This window comes from Procambarus clarkii, chromosome 22 (genome assembly GCF_040958095.1).
Source record: "Procambarus clarkii isolate CNS0578487 chromosome 22, FALCON_Pclarkii_2.0, whole genome shotgun sequence".
Classification (NCBI taxonomy): Eukaryota; Metazoa; Arthropoda; class Malacostraca; order Decapoda; family Cambaridae; genus Procambarus; species Procambarus clarkii.
The window spans coordinates 44,895,628-44,914,785 of NC_091171.1; the positions used below are offsets into that span (position 1 = coordinate 44,895,628).

Consider the following 19,158-nt stretch of genomic DNA (forward strand, 5'->3'; position numbering starts at 1 on the left):
TTTTGATATATCTGGATTTGCAAGAGAGGCAGCAGGAACAACAAATACTTAACCAATGTAAATTTCTTACAATAAATTCTTTAATAAAAATAAAAGGCCACCATAATTCTTTGAGCAGGCATTGGTAATACTGTAATGGTGGCCCAAAAGGCCACCATTACAGTATTGCCAATTAGCCCTAACAATTACACCAAGACATCATTTCAAGACTGAATGTGGAGCAAGAGCTCAATCCGTGGTAAGTGCAAGACTGCTACAGTATTTATTTGTACTTAAACTTTTTTTTGTTGTATTTTCAGATGTAACAAGCATATTGCACAGGTGGGAGGGATTGATCCCTAATCCAGATTAATATAAATGCTTTGCTTGGTAGTCAACAGTTCTGAGGTGGTCAAATAATAAATCTGCATTATACAATACAGTAATGTACATATATTTGTAATTACATCCATAGAATTATTAATTTTTACATTACAGGTGTATCCAATCCCTGGAATATGAAACTTACCCCAAAGCTGTTACAAGACGGAGGTGTCATAGCTCTGGGAGCCATGACAGCAGCAGCGAAGCAGGTGCCTCTGCGCAACCCGCTTGACATTTGTCGTACTAGAGGCAGCATTCTCCTTGTATGCAGAATGTCACTGTCACAAACACGATACACACTACACTGTTCTCCACAAGATGCAGCTTTGTTTGCTCCTCTGCATTGCACTACTATGGTTGATTAAATTGCTGTTCAGTACTATATTCTTGAGTACAGTACAGTATGTAGATACAATAGTAGTAGTGTACAGGTAAAATAAATTTATATTTCCATTTGCATAGTGAAGTCGTATACAACCTGCTCACAAAGATCCTGCTCACAAAGATTTTGGTTGTCAAATTTACTGTACAGTGAACAGTCACATTCTGGAAAAAAAAAAATACTTTTAATGCATTGCATAACTTCTCTGGTTTCCTATTATTATTCTTGTCATATAATTAAACAACTAAAAGAAAATTCATCAAAATTAAACACGTGGTGTTACGAACCTTACCTCCTGTGGAGGTTAATCTAAATAATAAATTGTTTATTAATACAGAGAGAGAGAGAAAGTTGATGGAGGAATTTGAGAATGTTTTTGAAAGAACTCTGCAGCTGGCAACTGGAAGGCTGCAGTACTGCCCCGCAAGCAAAGTACAGTACTACATGTACCTTTTCAGCTGGAGTTCGTTCATGAATAATGTGTATTGGGATAGACAAACTGTGTGAAGGAAAAGTGGACTCAATCAAAAGACCTGCATGGGGAATGTGGTTAATAGAGTAATTAAGGGGTTTGATTGGGAATGTTGAAGAATAGAGTATTAAGGGGCAATGACACAACCAGGGGGACGGGGGTGCCATTTTTGACCTGACGCAGAGAACACCAGCTATCTGACTGGTCCTTGTTTTCCCGAGGGATTTCTATGGCTGTACAATCAGATAAGCCACAGGGTTGTATTCACAGCATTGCAAGGAAGGGCTGAGCAGTTTTTGAGAGAGTTCAGATTTCCTAGGGATTTATATACTGTATATGTGTCACAGGCTGACAGAGGTACTGCTGGAGTGCACAATTCCAGTGTTGGATTAGGAGCTATGTGGGGACCAGAGATCATTTGGGTAATAAGATATAAGTTTGTTTTCCTTCTGAATGCATTGATTTATAAGGCATGTTATGTAATGTCACATCTGGGTTTATAAATATAACTCATCTTCATGCTTGGCTTTTTCCCTACTCCTTGAATTCCAATTGGCTCAAGTAAAAGCCTATTTCTTTAGCCAACAATAAAATACATGACAGCCCCCTATGACAAGGAGCTAAACACATTAATTTTTATAATTCATTTGCTTTCTTTTTCATAAGTTTATTTTTGTAGATAACAAATCAATAATACATTAAGTTAATTGATTCTAATGTACAATACTGTACTGTAGCTATAAAACCAGCTTTACTCTTTAAACCAGCTTTTTACTCTTTAAATAATTTTAATTTAACTAAATTAATTTATAATTAATTTAATTTAATTAATAATTTTAATTCTTGTGTACGATTTATGCCAATAAATCACAAACTAGTCACCACCAGCAAAAACAATATAATACAATTTAAGAGTGTTTAAACACAAACATTACCAAAAGAGCTTCCTTAGGGTCACACTTTACACCTCCCTGGTGAGTAGGGTCCTATATAATAGTAGTAGGCAGCCAGCAGTCATGCGAGACTATGGAGTTGCGCTCTGGTTGTCAGTCTGGAGTGGCGTCTCCAGGGCGCAAAGCCAGGGTAGGCTGATATGGGGGAGAAGCTGTCACCCATGCAGCTGTGCACCCAGGTGCAACAGGCAGCATATAATAATTTACTGTGTTGGGGGACAGGAAGCCAGAGTGTATTCATACATGTTAGGCTTATGTCGAGGTCCCCCCACCCCCCTCCCACCCGAATTACTGACCCCGCCCTGGATGCAACCCCACAACAAGCTGACTAACTCCTTGACACCTACTTACTGCTAAGTGAAAGGAAATGTGCCCAACCATTTCTGACCCTCCTGGGATTCGAACCCAGAATTTTCAATTATGCGTCGAGAACAAATTCCAACCGTACTACCGGTACCAGTACATGCCCGGACCCGGGTTATGTATTACCCTCCAAAGGAAACGCCGGGGCCCTTGAAATCAACATATCTTTCATTTACAGCTTCAGTGGGTCGGCTAGCACTGTATCTGAATGGCCACACGTGTTGTAGAAGGTATAGTAATGAAGAGGTGTTGTGCCTAGAGCAGAGTTACTTGTGTAAAGGAGGAAATGTATGTGTTTATCTCTCAGAAGGTTCGGTAATACGTTTATTGCTTGTGATGTGTGTCTTATGTATATATTAACACGATGTATTGAACAGGGTGAGAATAGCTTGAGCTACCTCATCCCTTTGTGTGTATTTTACCTCAATAAACTTATTTCAATTTCAATTTCAATAGAGCAGAGACTCACCGCCCCCGGAGGCCACAACAACAACAACAACACCCTCGCCCACCCCAACACACTCCAATCATCACACCCACAATGGTTGGCTCTCTGTCCCTTTTAAACCTATTCTTTTCTTCATATTTCTGGTTTTATTTTTTATTCTTTCTGAATTCACGGTCTCTCTTTGAATTCTCAATTAGTGTGAATTAGTTTATTATGGGCCCTTCAAAAAATACACATTCTGTGAGCGGTGGCAGAAAGGTCAATTATAATTAGTAATCTTTTGTATGTTATCAACAAGCTTAGGTACACACACACACAACAGTATGCTACTATCCTATTTTATATAGGGGATGACAATTTATAATTAAGATACTGTTCTTAAAAGATTGATGCATTTTGCACCCGCAAGATAACGTAAGATTTTAAGAGTTGACGAATGTTAATCTTTTTGTTTGATAAGCTGTTCACTTGAGACAGATAAGCAAGTCCCAGCTGTGTCTGGGTACAAGTGACAGGTTGAACAACCCAGCGGGTTTTCTTCCTATTGGGGAGTGTTGTACATGCTGCTATGGCGGTATGTCCACTCACAGGATAAGTGGCGCTACCCAATAAACTCGCCCCTCGGGGCAAAATTTAAAATTTAAATGGAACCAGGGGGAAACATAAGAAATGTGTCTAGTCTACCATTCTGCAACTAACAAACTTTGGGTGGAACACAGGAATATCTTTCAATATCCCCTTGCGAATGAAACAGTTACAAAGCTCAAAGTATTCATGTCATAATGTCTTAAATTTTAAATCATTGATAACAGATCCATGCAGACTCATTCATATATACGTCTCACCTAAGTTTGAAACAACCCTATTAATTGCCAGCTCCCTGCAGCCACCTGCCAGAAGTAACGATGTCCCAGCCTAATTTTGGCAACACACTGCATCTGGTGTATGTTTTACGAACGACATGGCTACTCTGGAGAAGGCTCACCACTAGGCAACAAAAATAATTCCTGAACTAAGTCAACTGTCATACCAAGAATGTTTGATGGTTAACAACACCAGATATGACCGGACGGATCTCATAGACTTTTAAACTACTGAACAATTTAGAGGATATTGATAAGACAATTTAGAGGATGTCCAGACAATTTCAATTTCAACCATTTAGAGGATATTGATTAGACAATTTAGAGGATATCCAGACAATTTCTTCAAAAGGTTAGATGTATTACAAGCAAAGAGCAGCAGTTTCAAGCTCAACTAATCACAGTTGGCCAGGAATGAGTACCTCAGAGTGAGGAGAGAAGCAGAGATAGTATGAAAATGACATCGCGAGTAAAGCCAAGACCCAACCACAGCCACATCAGGAGGGAAACAGCAATGAAGGAACAAGTGATGAAACTGAGAAAAGGGAAGAATAGATACACAGAGAATGGCAAGGAGGTGTGTGAAGAACTCAACAAGAGATTCCAGGAAGATTTTACAATAGAGAAAGGTGAAACCCCTGCACTACAGGAGGCGGCAAACCAAGCAACCTTGGAGGAATTTGACCTCACCATTGACGAGGTCAAAAGGAATCTGTTAGAGCTAAATGTAACAAAGGCTGTTGGGCCTGACAGACTCTCACCTTGGATACTAAAACAGGGTGCAGAAGCACAAAGTGTGCCACTCTCTATGGTGTATAACATGTCACTGGAAACAGGAGACCTACCGGAAAACTGGAAGACAGCTAATGTAGTCCTGATATACAAGAAGGGTGACAGGCAAGAGGCACTGGACTACAGGCCAGTTTCCCTAACTTGTATACCATGCAAGGTGATGGAGAAGATCGTGAGGAAAAGGCTCAAAGAGCATCTGGAGGGAAAGAGCTTTATAACACACAAGCATGGGTTCAGAGATGGTAAATCGTGCCTCACAGGTTTAATAGAATTTTATGACCAGGCGACAAAAATTAGGCAAGAAAGAGAAGGGTGGACAGACTGCATTTTCTTGGACTGTCAGAAAGCCTTTGACACAGTACCCCATAAAAGAATGTTACAAAAGTTGGAGAAACAGATAGAAGCAAAAGATAAGGTGCTCCAGTAGATAAGGGAGTATCTAAGCAACAGGAAACAGGGAGTAACTTAAACACAAGTCCACTACGGGCTCACCATAGCCTGTGCTACTGGAAACTTTTGTTCCGAATAGATGAATCTATAACAACAACAACAACAACAACAGGGAGTAACTGTGAGGGGGAAACATTAGAGTGGCGAAATGTCACCAGCGGAGTCCCACAGGGTTCTGTACTTGGACCCATCCTGTCTGATATGTAGACGTTCTTCCGGAGTGTATACACTCATTCCTCTCAATGTTTGCTGATGACGCAAAAATTATGAGAAGAATCAAGACAGATGAAGATAGACAGAGACTACAGGATGGTCTGGACAAGCTGGAGAAATGGTCTAGAAAATGACTATTAAAGTTTAACTCAGAAAAGTGTAAAGTAATGAAATTACTTGAAGGGAACAGGAGGCTAAACACAAGGTACCATCTGGGAGGTGAAATCCTACAAGTCAAATAAAGAGAAAGATCTGGGGGTTGATATCACACCGAACCAGTCCCAAAAAGCCCACATCAAAAGGATATCATCAGCGGTATATGCTAGATTGGCCAACATAAGAACTCCCTTTAGAAACTTGAATAAGGAATCGTTCAAGGACCTTTTATACCACTTATGTCAGACCAATCCTGGAGTATGCAGCTTCAGCCTGGAGTCCGTACATAGTTAAACACAGGACAAAGTTAGAGAAGATTCAGAGGTATGCTACCAGATTAGTCTCAGAACTGAGAGGTATGAGCTACGAGGAAAGACTACGAGAGCAAAACCTCACGTCCCTGGAAAACAGAAGATTAAGGAGAGACATGATAACCACCTACACAATTTTCAGGGAATTGACAGGGTGAACAAAGACAAAGTATTTAGCACGGGTGGAACACGCACAAGGGGACACAGGTGGAAACTTAGTACCCAAATGAGCCACAGAGACATTAGAAATAATGTTTTCAGTGTCAGAGTAGTTAACAAATAGAATGCATTAGGCAGTGATGTGGTGGAGGCTGACTCCATACACAGTTTCAAATGTAGATTTGATAGAGCCCAGTAGGCTCAGGAATCTGTAAACAAGTTGATTGACAGTTGAGAGGCGGGACAAAAAAGCCAAAGCTCAACCCCCGCAAGCACAATTAGGTGATTAAGAACATAATAAGCCTTGTCCGAATCATCACGATGAACAACATGTTGTGAGATGGTATACATATACAGGATATTCTGAAGTTCTTGATCTGTGCATCAATTACGATGTTTATAATAGATGTTACAACATTCCTAGTATCTATTTTGCATGTTGGATTTTCAAAGGCTTGAAGAGCTGACTTTGAATTAAATAAAATTACCGGTTATTACCCTGTATTTTCAGTGTGCTACTTGTTAGTTGTAGTACAGCTATATTAACTAGAATGTTGACCAGACCACACACTACAAGGTGAAGGGACGACGACGTTTCGGTCCGTCCTGGACTATTCTCAAGTCGATTAATAAGTCACAATCGACTTGAGAATGGTCCAGAATGGACCGAAACGTTGTCGTCCCTTCACCTTCTAGTGTGTGGTCTGGTCAACATTCTTCAGCCACGTTATTGTGACTCCTCGTCTGCATATTAACTAGGCATTATACATGTGTGTGTGGAGCTAAGTGAATTTGTTGTTGTTCTTACAATTGACTCAGGAAGGGACGAACGAATGCAATGTTCCTTAAAGTAAGCAGTTTATATTTGTGGTGAACTATAATTACAAACAAGGAAATTACAGGCTCATGGAATAAATGGTAAACTATTAGAATGGATAAAACAATGGTTGAAGGAAATAATACATAGGGTCGTGCTAAATGGCAACGAATCTGAATTGAGAAATGTGATAAGTGGGGTGCCACAGGGGTCCATTTTGGGACCTACCCTTTTTGCCATATATATCAATGACATAGATGAGAATATTACAAGCCACATCATCAATTTTTCAGATGACAAAGATTTATGGTAAAGAGGGAAATTAAAATGATAATGATACCCTAGAAAGATATCTACATGGTACCGATTTACTGCTAGGTGAAGAAATCCATCAGGTGAAAGATACTTTGGCCATTTGTTTCTGCCTCGGCGGGGGAATCGAACCCGGGCCCATAGGTCTACGACCCCCCGATCACTGTCTACTGGACCACGAGACATGTGCAACACCAGACGCAAGTCATTGTGGGGAAAGCCAGCTGCTACACAAAAGACTGGCGGGGAAAGCGGGAGCCACAGCACTGGGAAAAGAAGGAAGTGGCGGAAAGGAAACAGTGCCATAGTCACTATACTGCAGGACCATGATAAAGGTGATGCCCTGAGTGATGCCCTGCAGCATACCATTGCTATGCTTGCAGTATATATAGACAATGTGCTTTCCTGCCCGAAACGCTTTGCGTAATAGTGGCTTTAGGCATTGTATGTGCTAGCTCTATCTATAAAGCCAACAAACTTTGTAAAATCTCTTTATGTATGTACCTTACCTAAATAAACATTATTATTATTATTATTATTCAAGGAAACTTGAGAAAAGTTTACAACTATAGATTATTACTAGAGCTGATAGGGGTTTCAGCTATGAAAACAGGTCAAGAAAACTCAACTTCACAATCATAGAGAGGAAAACGACGGATATGATCACTACATACATGATATTGAGGGGAATGAAGGTGGACAAAGGCAGCCTATTTATATTGAAAGGAGGTATCGGGACATCGATGGACGCTGGAAGCACAATATGAGTCGGAGGGATGTGAGAACATTTTCGTGCCGTACGTAGGTAGTCAAGTGGGACCCAATAAAGAAAAAAATATGATGGAAACGTGAATGTCGAGAGATGTAATTAGCACACCAGAAATAAAAGGCTAGGAGGCGGGACATAGAGCTAGACCTCACGCCCATTTAGCTTGAAAGTAGATGAAGTCGATACGGGAGACTCGGGCCACCATGGCTATAATACTCCAGCCACCATGGCTATAATACTCCAGCCACTATGGCGCGCCGCACTAGCCACTATGTCTATAAGACTCCAGCCACTATGGCTATAAGTGATGTAAATTCCCAGAGACAATAACCACGCTGAAGCATAGACTATACCCAATCATATGCATTAGATATATACCATGACCTAGGATTAATCATCATCAAATGAGAGAACACCGAACTAAATTGGCTCCCAGCCAGACGGGGAGGAGCTGTTCACGAGACGCAACATTACGATGCCTCTCAGCTGAACTATAACTAGATTCAAATACCTTGACCTTGAGGTCCGAGAGTATATGTGGCAACCGCGAGACATGATCGTCAATGCAGGCAGACTCAGGACCCCGAAGGTCGTGGCCGGGATATTCCCAACAATGGAGGCAAATGTCAGCATTACAGAAATGATGAACCTCCCCTGCATGAACCCCCTTAATCAGGAATCAGGGGGGGTTCCCAACCTGGGGCGCCTGACGGAACATCATGGATAAGGGGCGACAAAGAGGAAGGTTGTGTCACCATTCACCAAAAATTATCCCCCCTTGTTTTTTATCCTATCCTGTTTTTTATCCTTTATCCTAAAAATTTTCCTACGAGGGGCCTTGTAGCCTGGTGGATAGCGCGCAGGACTCTTAATTCTGTGGCGCGGGTTCGATTCCCGCACGAGGCAGAAACAAATGGGCAAAGTTTCTTTCACCCTGAATGCTACCCTGTTACCTAGCAGTAAATAGGTACCTGGGAGTTAGTCAGCTGTCACGGGCTGCTTCCTGGGGGTGGAGGCCTGGTCGAGGACCGGGCCGCGGGGACACTAAAGCCCCGAAATCATCTCAAGATAACCCCCTTATGAACAAAAATAGAAAAAAAAATGCTATAGAAGGCTGCTATAGATCCCGTAATTATTATGTCCGGTTATACCAACAAGTAGAACATAAAGTGTTTTAATCTTTTTATAACAAAATCGACGATGATTACGATACAAGAAATACAAATATAAGGAAAAATCTGATAACATTTTGGTAATCAAATATGAAAGATTTTCCAGAAATATAAAATATAAAATTAATAATCCGTTCCGGTTGAAATCGATAATTATTTTATATGAAGATTAACCCAAACATTTTTGATTTAGAGATAATTTCACATTAACCGGAAAGGGTGGGGGGTGGTAGAGATTTTACAGCGTTTAAATAAAACCAAGTACAGCATCACTCAGTAAGTCAGTAAGTTAGCATAATGGATATATTAATATTTATGTATAATCTACTGACTGAACTAATGGGGGGCGAGGCTACAGCTGGAAACCTCTCAGAAAAATCCCTCTATGTCTTCTCAGGCAAAACTAGTTAAAAATTTTGTGGCTATTGTATCTGTTCTGCAGCACAATACATAGTATTTCAGTTTTATATATAATTCGTTGTTTTCATTGTTTGGACATAAACAAATTCGAAATGGGTTTTTATGATCACGTAAATTAGCTCACATTTTTCTCGTTCTGTTGCGCAGCTTAATCCTTTATCATGTCAAGGAAAGGAATGATGACAATGTGAACTTTGGTATCACTTGCACAACGACAAGTGTTAATAATAATAATAATAATAATAATAATAATAATAATAATTCGTTGTCAAGTGACAGGCAGCCAAAGTGTATTCATACACGTTAGGCTTATATATACCCCCTCAAGGTCGAATTACTGAGCCCGCCCAGGATGCAACCCCACAACAAGCTGACTAGCTCCTGTGTACCTACTTACTGCTTGGCGAACAGAGGCATTAGGTGGTAGGAAATACGCCCAACCATTTCTGTCCCGCCCGGGATTCGAACCCGGAATTCTTGATTGTGAGGCGAGAACGAAACCCGACTGTGCTACTGGGATCATCATCATAAGATACATACTGTATCTTTCTGGTATTAGGCACTATATTATATAAGCATCTATATGTATCTGCGTTTCCCCATCTCCCGACAATGAACACAAACCAAAAAACAGTCGAGGAATCAGAATCTGAATGGCTGAAATTTCAGCCTGTCCTCCAAACAAAGACCCAAAAATGATTTCATGCACCCGCCAAAACCCCAGCTGTTTATGAATGAAAAACAGTTTACACACGACTCACAACTGATGACGTTCGAACAGTTCCGGAACAAGTGCTTCACTGACGAATTTTGTTCCAACCACAACGCTGTAAATGCAGCCCGTCCTCCAAACAAAGACCCAAAAGTGATTCCATGCACCCGCCAAACCCCCCAGCTGTTTATGAATGAAAAACGGTTTACACACGACTCACAACTGATGACAGTCGAACACTTCCGGAACAAGTGCTTCACTGACGGATTTTGTTCGAACCACAACGCTATAAATGCTTCACCCACATACTACAAATACATATAATCGTCAACAGAACCTAAATACCTAACCTAACCTATGTCTATATATGCACAACATGCTAATATATTATAATATTAGTTTATATTTAAGAAAATTCGTTTTGAATGAACAGCATGTAAAAATTTATGACTGCGTCTGTGGGGTCGACCGCTGGATGGAATGGACTTGAGTCGAGGACGGGTTGGAGATTTCGTAGCTGTCACCTCGGAATCGTTTGGCTGATTGAAAGTCCATGACGTCAAGTCTTGAAGAACGGTAAGTGGCTGATGAGTTGTGACGTCAGGCCTTAGACAGCGGTAACTGGCTGATAGGTTGAGACGTCAGATATTTAAAGTTGTGAGGGGGGCCGGGGGGGGGGGGGAAGCAAGCCTTAGAACTGTTGCTAAGGCTTTCCATGCCGGCAGACTGGCTGGCTCCGCTACTGTCACCCAGTCTTGCTTTCTCCCGACATCTCTTTTTCTTCCTCTTTTCCTATTTTCTTCCTCCCATTTACTCCCTTTCCCCCTATCCATTCCTTTCTCTCCTCCTATTTCTATCATTATCTCTTGCTCTCTTCTGCAGCTTATTGCTTTTCCCCTATGGTTTGCGTTCTCTTCCTGTTCTCACCTCTTTATCTCTCTCTCTCTCTCTCTCTCTCTCTCTCTCTCTCTCTCTCTCTCTCTCTCTCTCTCTCTCTCTCTCTCTCTCCCCAAATCTAATGCACTTCCCCTATATCTTTCTCTCCCTTTGTCTTTTGCTTTTCCTCTATTTATAATGCTCTCTCTCTCCCCCTGTCTCTTTTTGGGTACACCATGGCACCAAAACCAATAAGATTAATGCATTTGAGCCTCGTTATCCTATGTCGTCCCATTGTCTAGGCTGGCTGACATTCATCAGTAGTATGGCTGGCACCCATCAGTAGTATGGCTGGCACCCATCAGTAGTATGGCTGGCACCCACCAGTAGTATGGCTGGCACCCATCAGTAGTATGGCTGGCACCCACCAGTAGTATGGCTGGCACCCATCAGTAGTATGGCTGGCACCCACCAGTAGTATGGCTGGCACCCACCAGTAGTATGGCTGGCACCCACCAGTAGTATGGCTGGCACCCATCAGTAGTATGGCTGGCACCCACCAGTAGTATGGCTGGCACCCATCAGTAGTATGGCTGGCACCCACCAGTAGTATGGCTGGCACCCACCAGTAGTATGGCTGGCACCCACCAGTAGTATGGCTGGCACACACCAGTAGTATGGCTGGCACCCACCAGTAGTATGGCTAGCACCCACCAGTAGTATGGCTGGCACCCACCAGTAGTATGGCTGGCACACACCAGTAGTATGGCTGGCACACACCAGTAGTATGGCTAGCACCCACCAGTAGTATGGCTGGCACACACCAGTAGTATGGCTGGCACCCATCAGTAATATGGCTGGTGAGTGCCATACAGTATGGCCAGACGGTGCTAGACAGTGTGACATTGTAATTGCCAGATCATGTCGTTCACTTAACGACATGATCCACTTGCGTTCACTGATCGCCATGTTCCACTTGCGTTCACTGATCGCCATGTTCCACTTGCGTTCACTGATCGCCATGTTTCACTTGCGTTCACTGATCGCCATGTTTCACTTGCGTTCACTGATCGCCATGTTTCACTTGCGTTCACTGATCGCCATGTTCCACTTGCGTTCACTGATCGTCATGATCCACTGGAGTTCACTGAACACCATTGTAATTGCCAGATCATGTCGTTCACTTAACGACATGATCCACCAGAGTTCACTGATCGCCATGATCCACCAGAGTTCACTGACCGCCATGATCCACCAGAGTTCACTGACCGCCATGATCCACTAGAGTTCACCGAACACCATATCTAAGGCATTCTGGCGCTAAATACACCAAAAACTTCACCATAGCGTTTGGCGTCAAGTACCTGGTGCCACCACTATCATAGTACCCGGTGCCACCACCGTCATAGTACCCGGTGCCACCACTATCATAGTACCCGGTGCCACCACTATCATAGTACCCGGTGCCACCACTATCATAGTACCCGGTGCCACCACTATCATAGTACCCGGTGCCACCACTATCATAGTACCCGGTGCCACCACTGTCATAGTACCCGGTGCCACCACTATCATGCAATTATGAGCCACATAGTCGAATCTACAGATTCTATTAATGCACTGTACAGCTGGGTTATGTGTGCATCACCGGCAGCTTACCACCAACAGCTGACTGACACACACACACACACACACACAACTAGGTGTGTGTGTGTGTGTGTGTGTGACTGACACACACACACACACAAACACAACTAGGTGAGTATGGGGCCATGCGGCCCCAGCATGGAGCCCGTACCTTGTCAAGCACAAGACGAAGCTGGAAAAAGTACAAAGGTATGCTACTAAACTAGTCCCAGAACTAAGAGGCATGAGTTATGAGGAAAGGCTGCGGGAAATGCACCTTACGACACTGGAAGACAGAAGAGTAAGGGGGGACATGATCACAACCTACAAAATCCTCAGGGGAATCGACCGGGTAAACAAGGATGAACTATTCAACACTGGTGGGACGCGAACAAGGGGACACAGGTGGAAGCTGAGTACCCAAATGAGCCACAGAGACGTTAGAAAGAACTTTTTCAGTGTCAGAGTAGTTAGTAAATGGAATGCATTAGGAAGTGATGTGGTGGAGGCTGACTCCATACACAGTTTCAAATGTAGATATGATAGAGCCCAATAGGCTCAGGAATCTGTACACCAGTTGATTGACGGTTGAGAGGCGGGACCAAAGAGCCAGAGCTCAACCCCCCGCAAGCACAATTAGGTGAGTACACACACACACACACACACACACACACACACACAAATATATATATATATATATATATATATATATATATATATATATATACATATATATATATATATATATATATATATATATATATATATATATATATATATATATATATATATATATATATATGGGGTAGGCTTATATCAAGGTCTCTCCAAGGTCGAACTAGTGACATTCCTCAGGACACAATCCGACAGCAGTTGACTATCTCCAGGGTACCTATTTACCGCTAGGCTGGCCCCCACCGACCTATCAGTCTATAGATATACTACAGATATGGATAGCGATGAAAATCTAGGGACTTTACTAGTCACCTTCTACTGATTTCACGGGGGTTACTATGGGAGCCGACCCCGACCCGCCCGCCCCGTGAGTGTCATCCCCAAACCCCTTAAACCTCATCAGTTACCCTGCAAAGTTGGTAGAAGTTGGTTGGTAGTTGCTTGCTAGAAGCAAGCGTTTGGTTTCCAACTTTACACACACACACACACACACACATTATATTCTGACAAATTATTTCAGTATGTAACACTGGCCATGCAAGTATCCCAAGTGTGCCTACTGTATGTACTGCAGATCTTTCCTCAACACAATATTTAACTAATATTTCCTCCTCCAGCCACAGGATGGTGTCGGCCGCATAATATATAAATTAAAAGTGTGTTCGCCATACATATGACTAACCCTTCGATGGGTATGGGGTCCATATTGAACTAATTAAATACTAAATCAATTAAGCCACCCCAATTGCATGCATGTACACCTGCAGGAGGGTGGTGGTGGTGGGGACCCTCCGCCTGCGGGTGTCTGCTCGCCGGGGTCACTGACGCTGCAGCAAGTGTTCTTGACAGTCACGGACAGTTTCAACACAGAGCGTTGTGAAACCTGTCGACGGTGACTGTCGTCCACCATGCCTTCACCTGTCTAACACCTGCACGAACACCAGAGTCACTGAGCTGACTATACCATATACATTATCTTTCTCCTGGCCTTCGTGTATACATAGTCGTGAAGCTTTCCAGTGTCAGGCTGTGTGAGCAGTTAACATTCCGTTTACAAAGTGGAGGGCGAGACTGGCTGTCATCCCGCCGGTCAACACTTGGCCCGCCGCTTCCCGGCCCAACACTTTTTGGCCCGTCTCTCTCACTCCACACCAACGTTATCAACCCGTAACACGTCCCGTAGGCCTCATCCACCAGACACCATTAACCTGAAAATTGGTATTCGAGCCCCACGCTACAGTGTGTTCTGAGACACTCACAGAGGTGTTGCCTGAGGGAGGTGAGGCACTGACGGAGGATAAGCAGCTGAGGTACTCACAAAGGGAGGTCTGGCCTGGCTGAGGGGTGAGGCAGGTGTGAGGGGGCGCCCTCCTCCCGGGTCTCATGGCTGCCACTCCGGCTGCCGCCACCACCACCATTTTCCATTATTTGTATCAATGGACTTTGATCTGAACATTCAAGGGGGCATGGTCTAGTTCACTCAGGCGAGGTTTCAGTATGAGGTGTGCAGTGCCGGGTTTCTATTAGAATTAATAGTCCCTGAATTAATAAATGAGAGTTGAGCTATAAGGATAGACTGAAAAAATTGAGCTCTATACATACTTGAATGAGAGATAAAAGTTACATGATCTAGACACACAAAATACTTAGTGGTGTAATGAAATATGATATAAAATAGGAATATACTAGAGGCCAGTTATAAATATACTTCTATTTAAAAGGCAGTTATCACGAAACAATTAGAAAGAGGTTGAGAATCATAGCCCAGGAGCTGAAACTCAATCCAGTAAATTGTGAAAGATCAGTGATGTAATGAATGTAAATATCCCCCAGATATTTGTACAGTCAGGACCGAAGGTACAGTTGTAACTGGGTCTATATAGGGAGAGCAGCATGGCCCTCAGGCTTCATTTATATATATATATATATATATATATATATATATATATATATATATATATATATATATAAAATTCACCTATGAACGTCATAAATATATCTCATAATTTGTGTTAAAAATCTGTATATAGAGCTGTATTAAGTGGCCACATTCACGAAGGTACTTACGAAGGTTTTTCTTCTTAGCTACGAATGTTTCCCTTCTTAGCGCCTTCGTGGCGGCTACGTCGGTTTAGAGAGCTAGATTTAAAACCTACAATAAAAGAAAGCTTAAAATAGCACGTTGATAAAAACGCATTACGTTAAGAAACTCACTCATGCGATGCAGGAGTTGTCTCTTGTGGGTTTATTGCAGCCAATCTTGTGAGATTTTAGAGAAATGATCAGATGTTTCCATTTCACAGTTTCACATAAAGCATACGTTTATATCTTGAGAGTTGCTATATTTGTCCCTATTAATAATAGATCATTCTATCGCAATTCCTATGACATCCGGTCAGTGCTACAATTTCAGTTTCGTCTGAACTTGGCTAAGTCTAATATATACCATTAGTAAAAGAAAAGTTTGCATTTAATGTTATCATCATCTGCTACAATTATCTTTTACGATGTATAAGTAATATGAACTAATCCTTCGACCACCACGAGAGCGCTGTCCGTCGCAACAATGAGAGAGAGAGAGAGAGAGAGAGAGAGAGAGAGAGAGAGAGAGAGAGAGAGAGAGAGAGAGAGAGAGAGAGAGAGAGAGAGAGAGAGAGAGAGAGAGAGAGAGAGAGAGAGAGAGAGAGAGGGGGGGGGGGTGCTTGGGGGGGGGGGGTGGCGGGACGGCGATCACGTGCAAGCCTCATGCACGCTCACGCCACGATCAATGGCCTCTCGCCATCTCCGTTTTCTTTGAATTTCTTCTTATCTATATATTTTGTTTACTTTAGATCACACACAGACAGACAATACATGCAAAACTGCATGTGATAAGCTTGAAATTGAGTTGGTTATGGGCATTCCAAACTCTGCTGTAAAAGCCTCAATATTTCAGGAAATTGGGGAAGACAGAAGTTACCGACACTCACAGACCAGAAAGCACGAGTATGAAGAACTATGACATGTTTAGAACCGAGAATTATATGTACGGGCAGCATAAAACATCCACTAGACAGTGTGACATTGTAATTGTCAGAATTAGGCTGGGATATGGACATCTATGGCAAGTGGCTGCAGGCAATGAATCCCCCAATCATGAATATTCCAATTGTAAACTATGTGAACATGAGCTGGGACATACTCTCCAACACTATATCTGTGATTGCCCTGTTCTCAGTGATTTCAGACCAAATGGCATAAGGTACTTTGAACTCTGTAATTACTTCATACACTCAGGAATATTGGAAGATATTCTTGTGCTGTACCCAGATTTTGCTAGTGGAGGCTAATAGATCAGCCTCACATTTCAGACCAGTTATTAAGAACGCTGACAGTGCGTGTGTGACTCCCATTAAGTGCTTTCAAAGTTGTGAAGCGTAGAGATTCGACTTTTGTTTATGTATTTGAAGATATGGCAGCCGCTCCGTGCGCCCCACAACCCACCTGGGGGTCTCGTGTCCCAGGTGTACGGTCTCGGAGTCCTATAGCCCCAAGAAATAAGTATGTGAGGCTAGTGTTCCCACCAGGAACGACAATTCAATTTCTTTCTTTATTATGCACCCCATACCCATCCCGTGGGCGGTGGTGTAAAGGATTACAGAGGCACATAATCGGTTCAGGAACTGAACCCTCTAGTTCATTTAGCTAAGCAAATAACAATCTTTTGACGCTAGTTACAAAATTATTAATGTTATATATACATGTACACATACTCATGCATACATGTACTTATACATACGTATACATATATACATAAACATACATATTTAATCACCCACACAAATACACACATCAATAATCTTTAGTGTCACAAGTCCTTCAACAATAGACTCACAACCGTCACTATACAAGGCACTTTACATCTATGGTGAGTCACACAGTTACTAGTCTTGCTGCACACCCACCCAACTGGGCGGCAGCTTTACAGTCATGTACATGCATTACTTACAGTAAGCAAATTTTGGGTACTTCGCTAAGATTTCGGGCAGCACATCATTATGAATGAAGTACTTACACATTTCTTGGACACTATTGATGGTGTTAACTCTAAATTCCGCGATTTTTTCACAGACACCGAGAAATTTACATAGCTCAACATGCTCTCTACCACCTATGCAAGGAGCGACCCCCCCTCATTGATGTAGTTCGGTCAAGGATTACTTTACCTTACATTTTTGTAGGGAGAAGCCAAAGAGAACTAATAAACTACCTTCTTGAGGGTAAGGTGGGCATCATCAGCTTCACCAACCAAGACAGTGCTACCAGAAGTTACGGAAGTACAAGTCCCCACAGCCTGCCCGCTGTGTGCTGGTCCCCCACAGCCTTCCCGCTGTGTGCTGGTCCCCCACAGCCTTCCCGCTGTGTCCTGGTCCCCACAGCCTTCCCGCTGTGTGCTGGTCCCCACAGCCTGCCCGCTGTGTACTGGTCCCCACAGCCTTCCCGCTGTGTGCTGGTCCCCACAGCCTGCCCGCTGTGTGCTGGTCCCCACAGTCTACCTGCTGTGTGCTGGTCCCCACAGTCTATCTGCTGTGTGCTGGTCCCCACAGTCTACCTGCTGTGTGCTGGTCCCCACAGTCTACCTGCTGTGTGCTGGTCCCCACAGCCTTCCCGCTGTGTACTGGTCCCCACAGCCTTACAAGTTGTCCCCGGAAACTGAACCACGCAAGTAGTGAAGAAAATGAGGTGACCAACAGACCTCCCATGAAATGCACAGGCTGCAGCAAGGCGGGTGTTAACGCCTGGCATTATGAATGCAGCCGGGGACGACACAATCGCCCCCTGGCCACAAACTCGGCTAGGAGTGGTCCCTTCCGCTCAGTCCAACCTGCTACTGAAGCCTCACCTGACCCCGACGCTGCGCCTGAGGAGTCCATCACGACCACATCTCTTCCCGTGAGTGGTGCTCTACAGGAAATGAGTGAAAATTTTAAAAATATTGAAAAAACCCTCCGGTTGATTCTTCTTTCAATTGGTCATGTGCTCAATGGCGCAGAAAGAGCGTACTCAACAATCACAAAAGATGGTGCACCTTCCCCACCGCAAAGTGTAGTGGATCAAACCACCAGCGATCCTAGTGTAGGAAGTGTGTTTGCACCTCATGCAGACATTCGGCCAGCTGGTGCCACATGTTGCAATTCTGATAAACACAGCAAAATTAAAGAGGCGTCCGGCTCAGAGAGTTGCATCCCACCTCAGTGCCGTGCAACTGTGGAGTGCGACTTGTAGTGACGCGTCCATGATGAACATTCATTACCTCTACGACTGCAGGATAAATCCCCTGACAAGGAGAGAGTGGCAAGATGTTTGGAAGGAGACACAGTATGAAACCGTGAAAGAATACCGAATCACCTTGTTTAATGTCGTTAATATGATTAACTCAAAATTAGAGATGGAACTGGGAAGCAGAATGGCCACGATGGCTAACACAACAACTAGGATCTTCACGTTCCTGTCCTGGAATGTGTGCAGTGTGCGCAAGAGACTTGCTGGTATTATTATGTATGTATGTAGGTAACAATAATGTTGATGTAGTTTGCTTGCAAGAACCATATACATCTAACACCTTACACAAGACACCACCGAGACTCCCACGGTACGTATCTTTTTTTTCCAACGCAGGACTTTATGATGTAGGCATACTAACATATGTTAAAAGTGGTCTGGTCTGTAAACATATTAACAATCATAAGAGTGAAGACACCAGTTATCAGAAGTTTCAGATATCCACAGAGATTGTCCCTTCTACCTCTGCAACATCTATGTGAGATGTAACAGAATGATTTAGATATCTCTTCCTCATAGCATAGATCATAGC

The 19,158-nt window shown here is 43.0% G+C and overlaps 2 protein-coding genes across 5 annotated transcripts in view; both read right to left on the reverse strand.

Moving 5' to 3' along the window:
• LOC123759823 (uncharacterized) overlaps nucleotides 1-14,819 on the reverse strand; it is a 24,311-nt gene extending 9,492 nt beyond the window's left edge. Inside the window, exons 1-2 of one of the 4 annotated variants that reach the window (XM_045745084.2) lie at nucleotides 14,623-14,819; nucleotides 509-909 (exon numbers count right to left, since the gene is read on the reverse strand). In XM_045745084.2, the coding sequence (XP_045601040.1) occupies nucleotides 509-619 (111 nt within the window). In that variant the 5' untranslated portion in view covers nucleotides 620-909; nucleotides 14,623-14,819. Of the gene's footprint in view, nucleotides 1-508; nucleotides 910-2,955; nucleotides 3,040-3,826; nucleotides 3,945-14,563 lie in introns of those variants that run through there. The other 3 variants (XM_045745091.2, XM_069328932.1, XM_069328931.1) reach the window with 3 other exon arrangements.
• On the reverse strand, nucleotides 12,188-14,729 carry LOC138367561 (uncharacterized). The gene is made up of 3 exons (XM_069329260.1): nucleotides 14,623-14,729; nucleotides 12,368-12,571; nucleotides 12,188-12,284 (listed from the first exon to the last, which is right to left on the reverse strand). Exons 1-3 carry the CDS (start codon nucleotides 14,727-14,729, stop codon nucleotides 12,188-12,190), a joined length of 408 nt encoding a protein of 135 aa, XP_069185361.1.
• Nucleotides 14,820-19,158: the final 4,339 nt, after the last annotated feature.

Bases quoted from the DNA above. Each gene is read 5' to 3' on its own strand.
- LOC138367561 (XM_069329260.1), bottom strand. From the start codon at position 14,729: ATGGAAAATGGTGGTGGTGGCGGCAGCCGGAGTGGCAGCCATGAGACC. The intron at 12,572-14,622 runs GTGAGTACCTCA...ATTGCATGATAG, and splicing joins GCCAGGCCAGACCTCCCTTT to TGGTGGCACCGGGTACTATG. The intron at 12,285-12,367 runs GTACTTGACGCC...GGTGAACTCTAG, and splicing joins TATGATAGTGGTGGCACCAG to TGGATCATGGCGGTCAGTGA.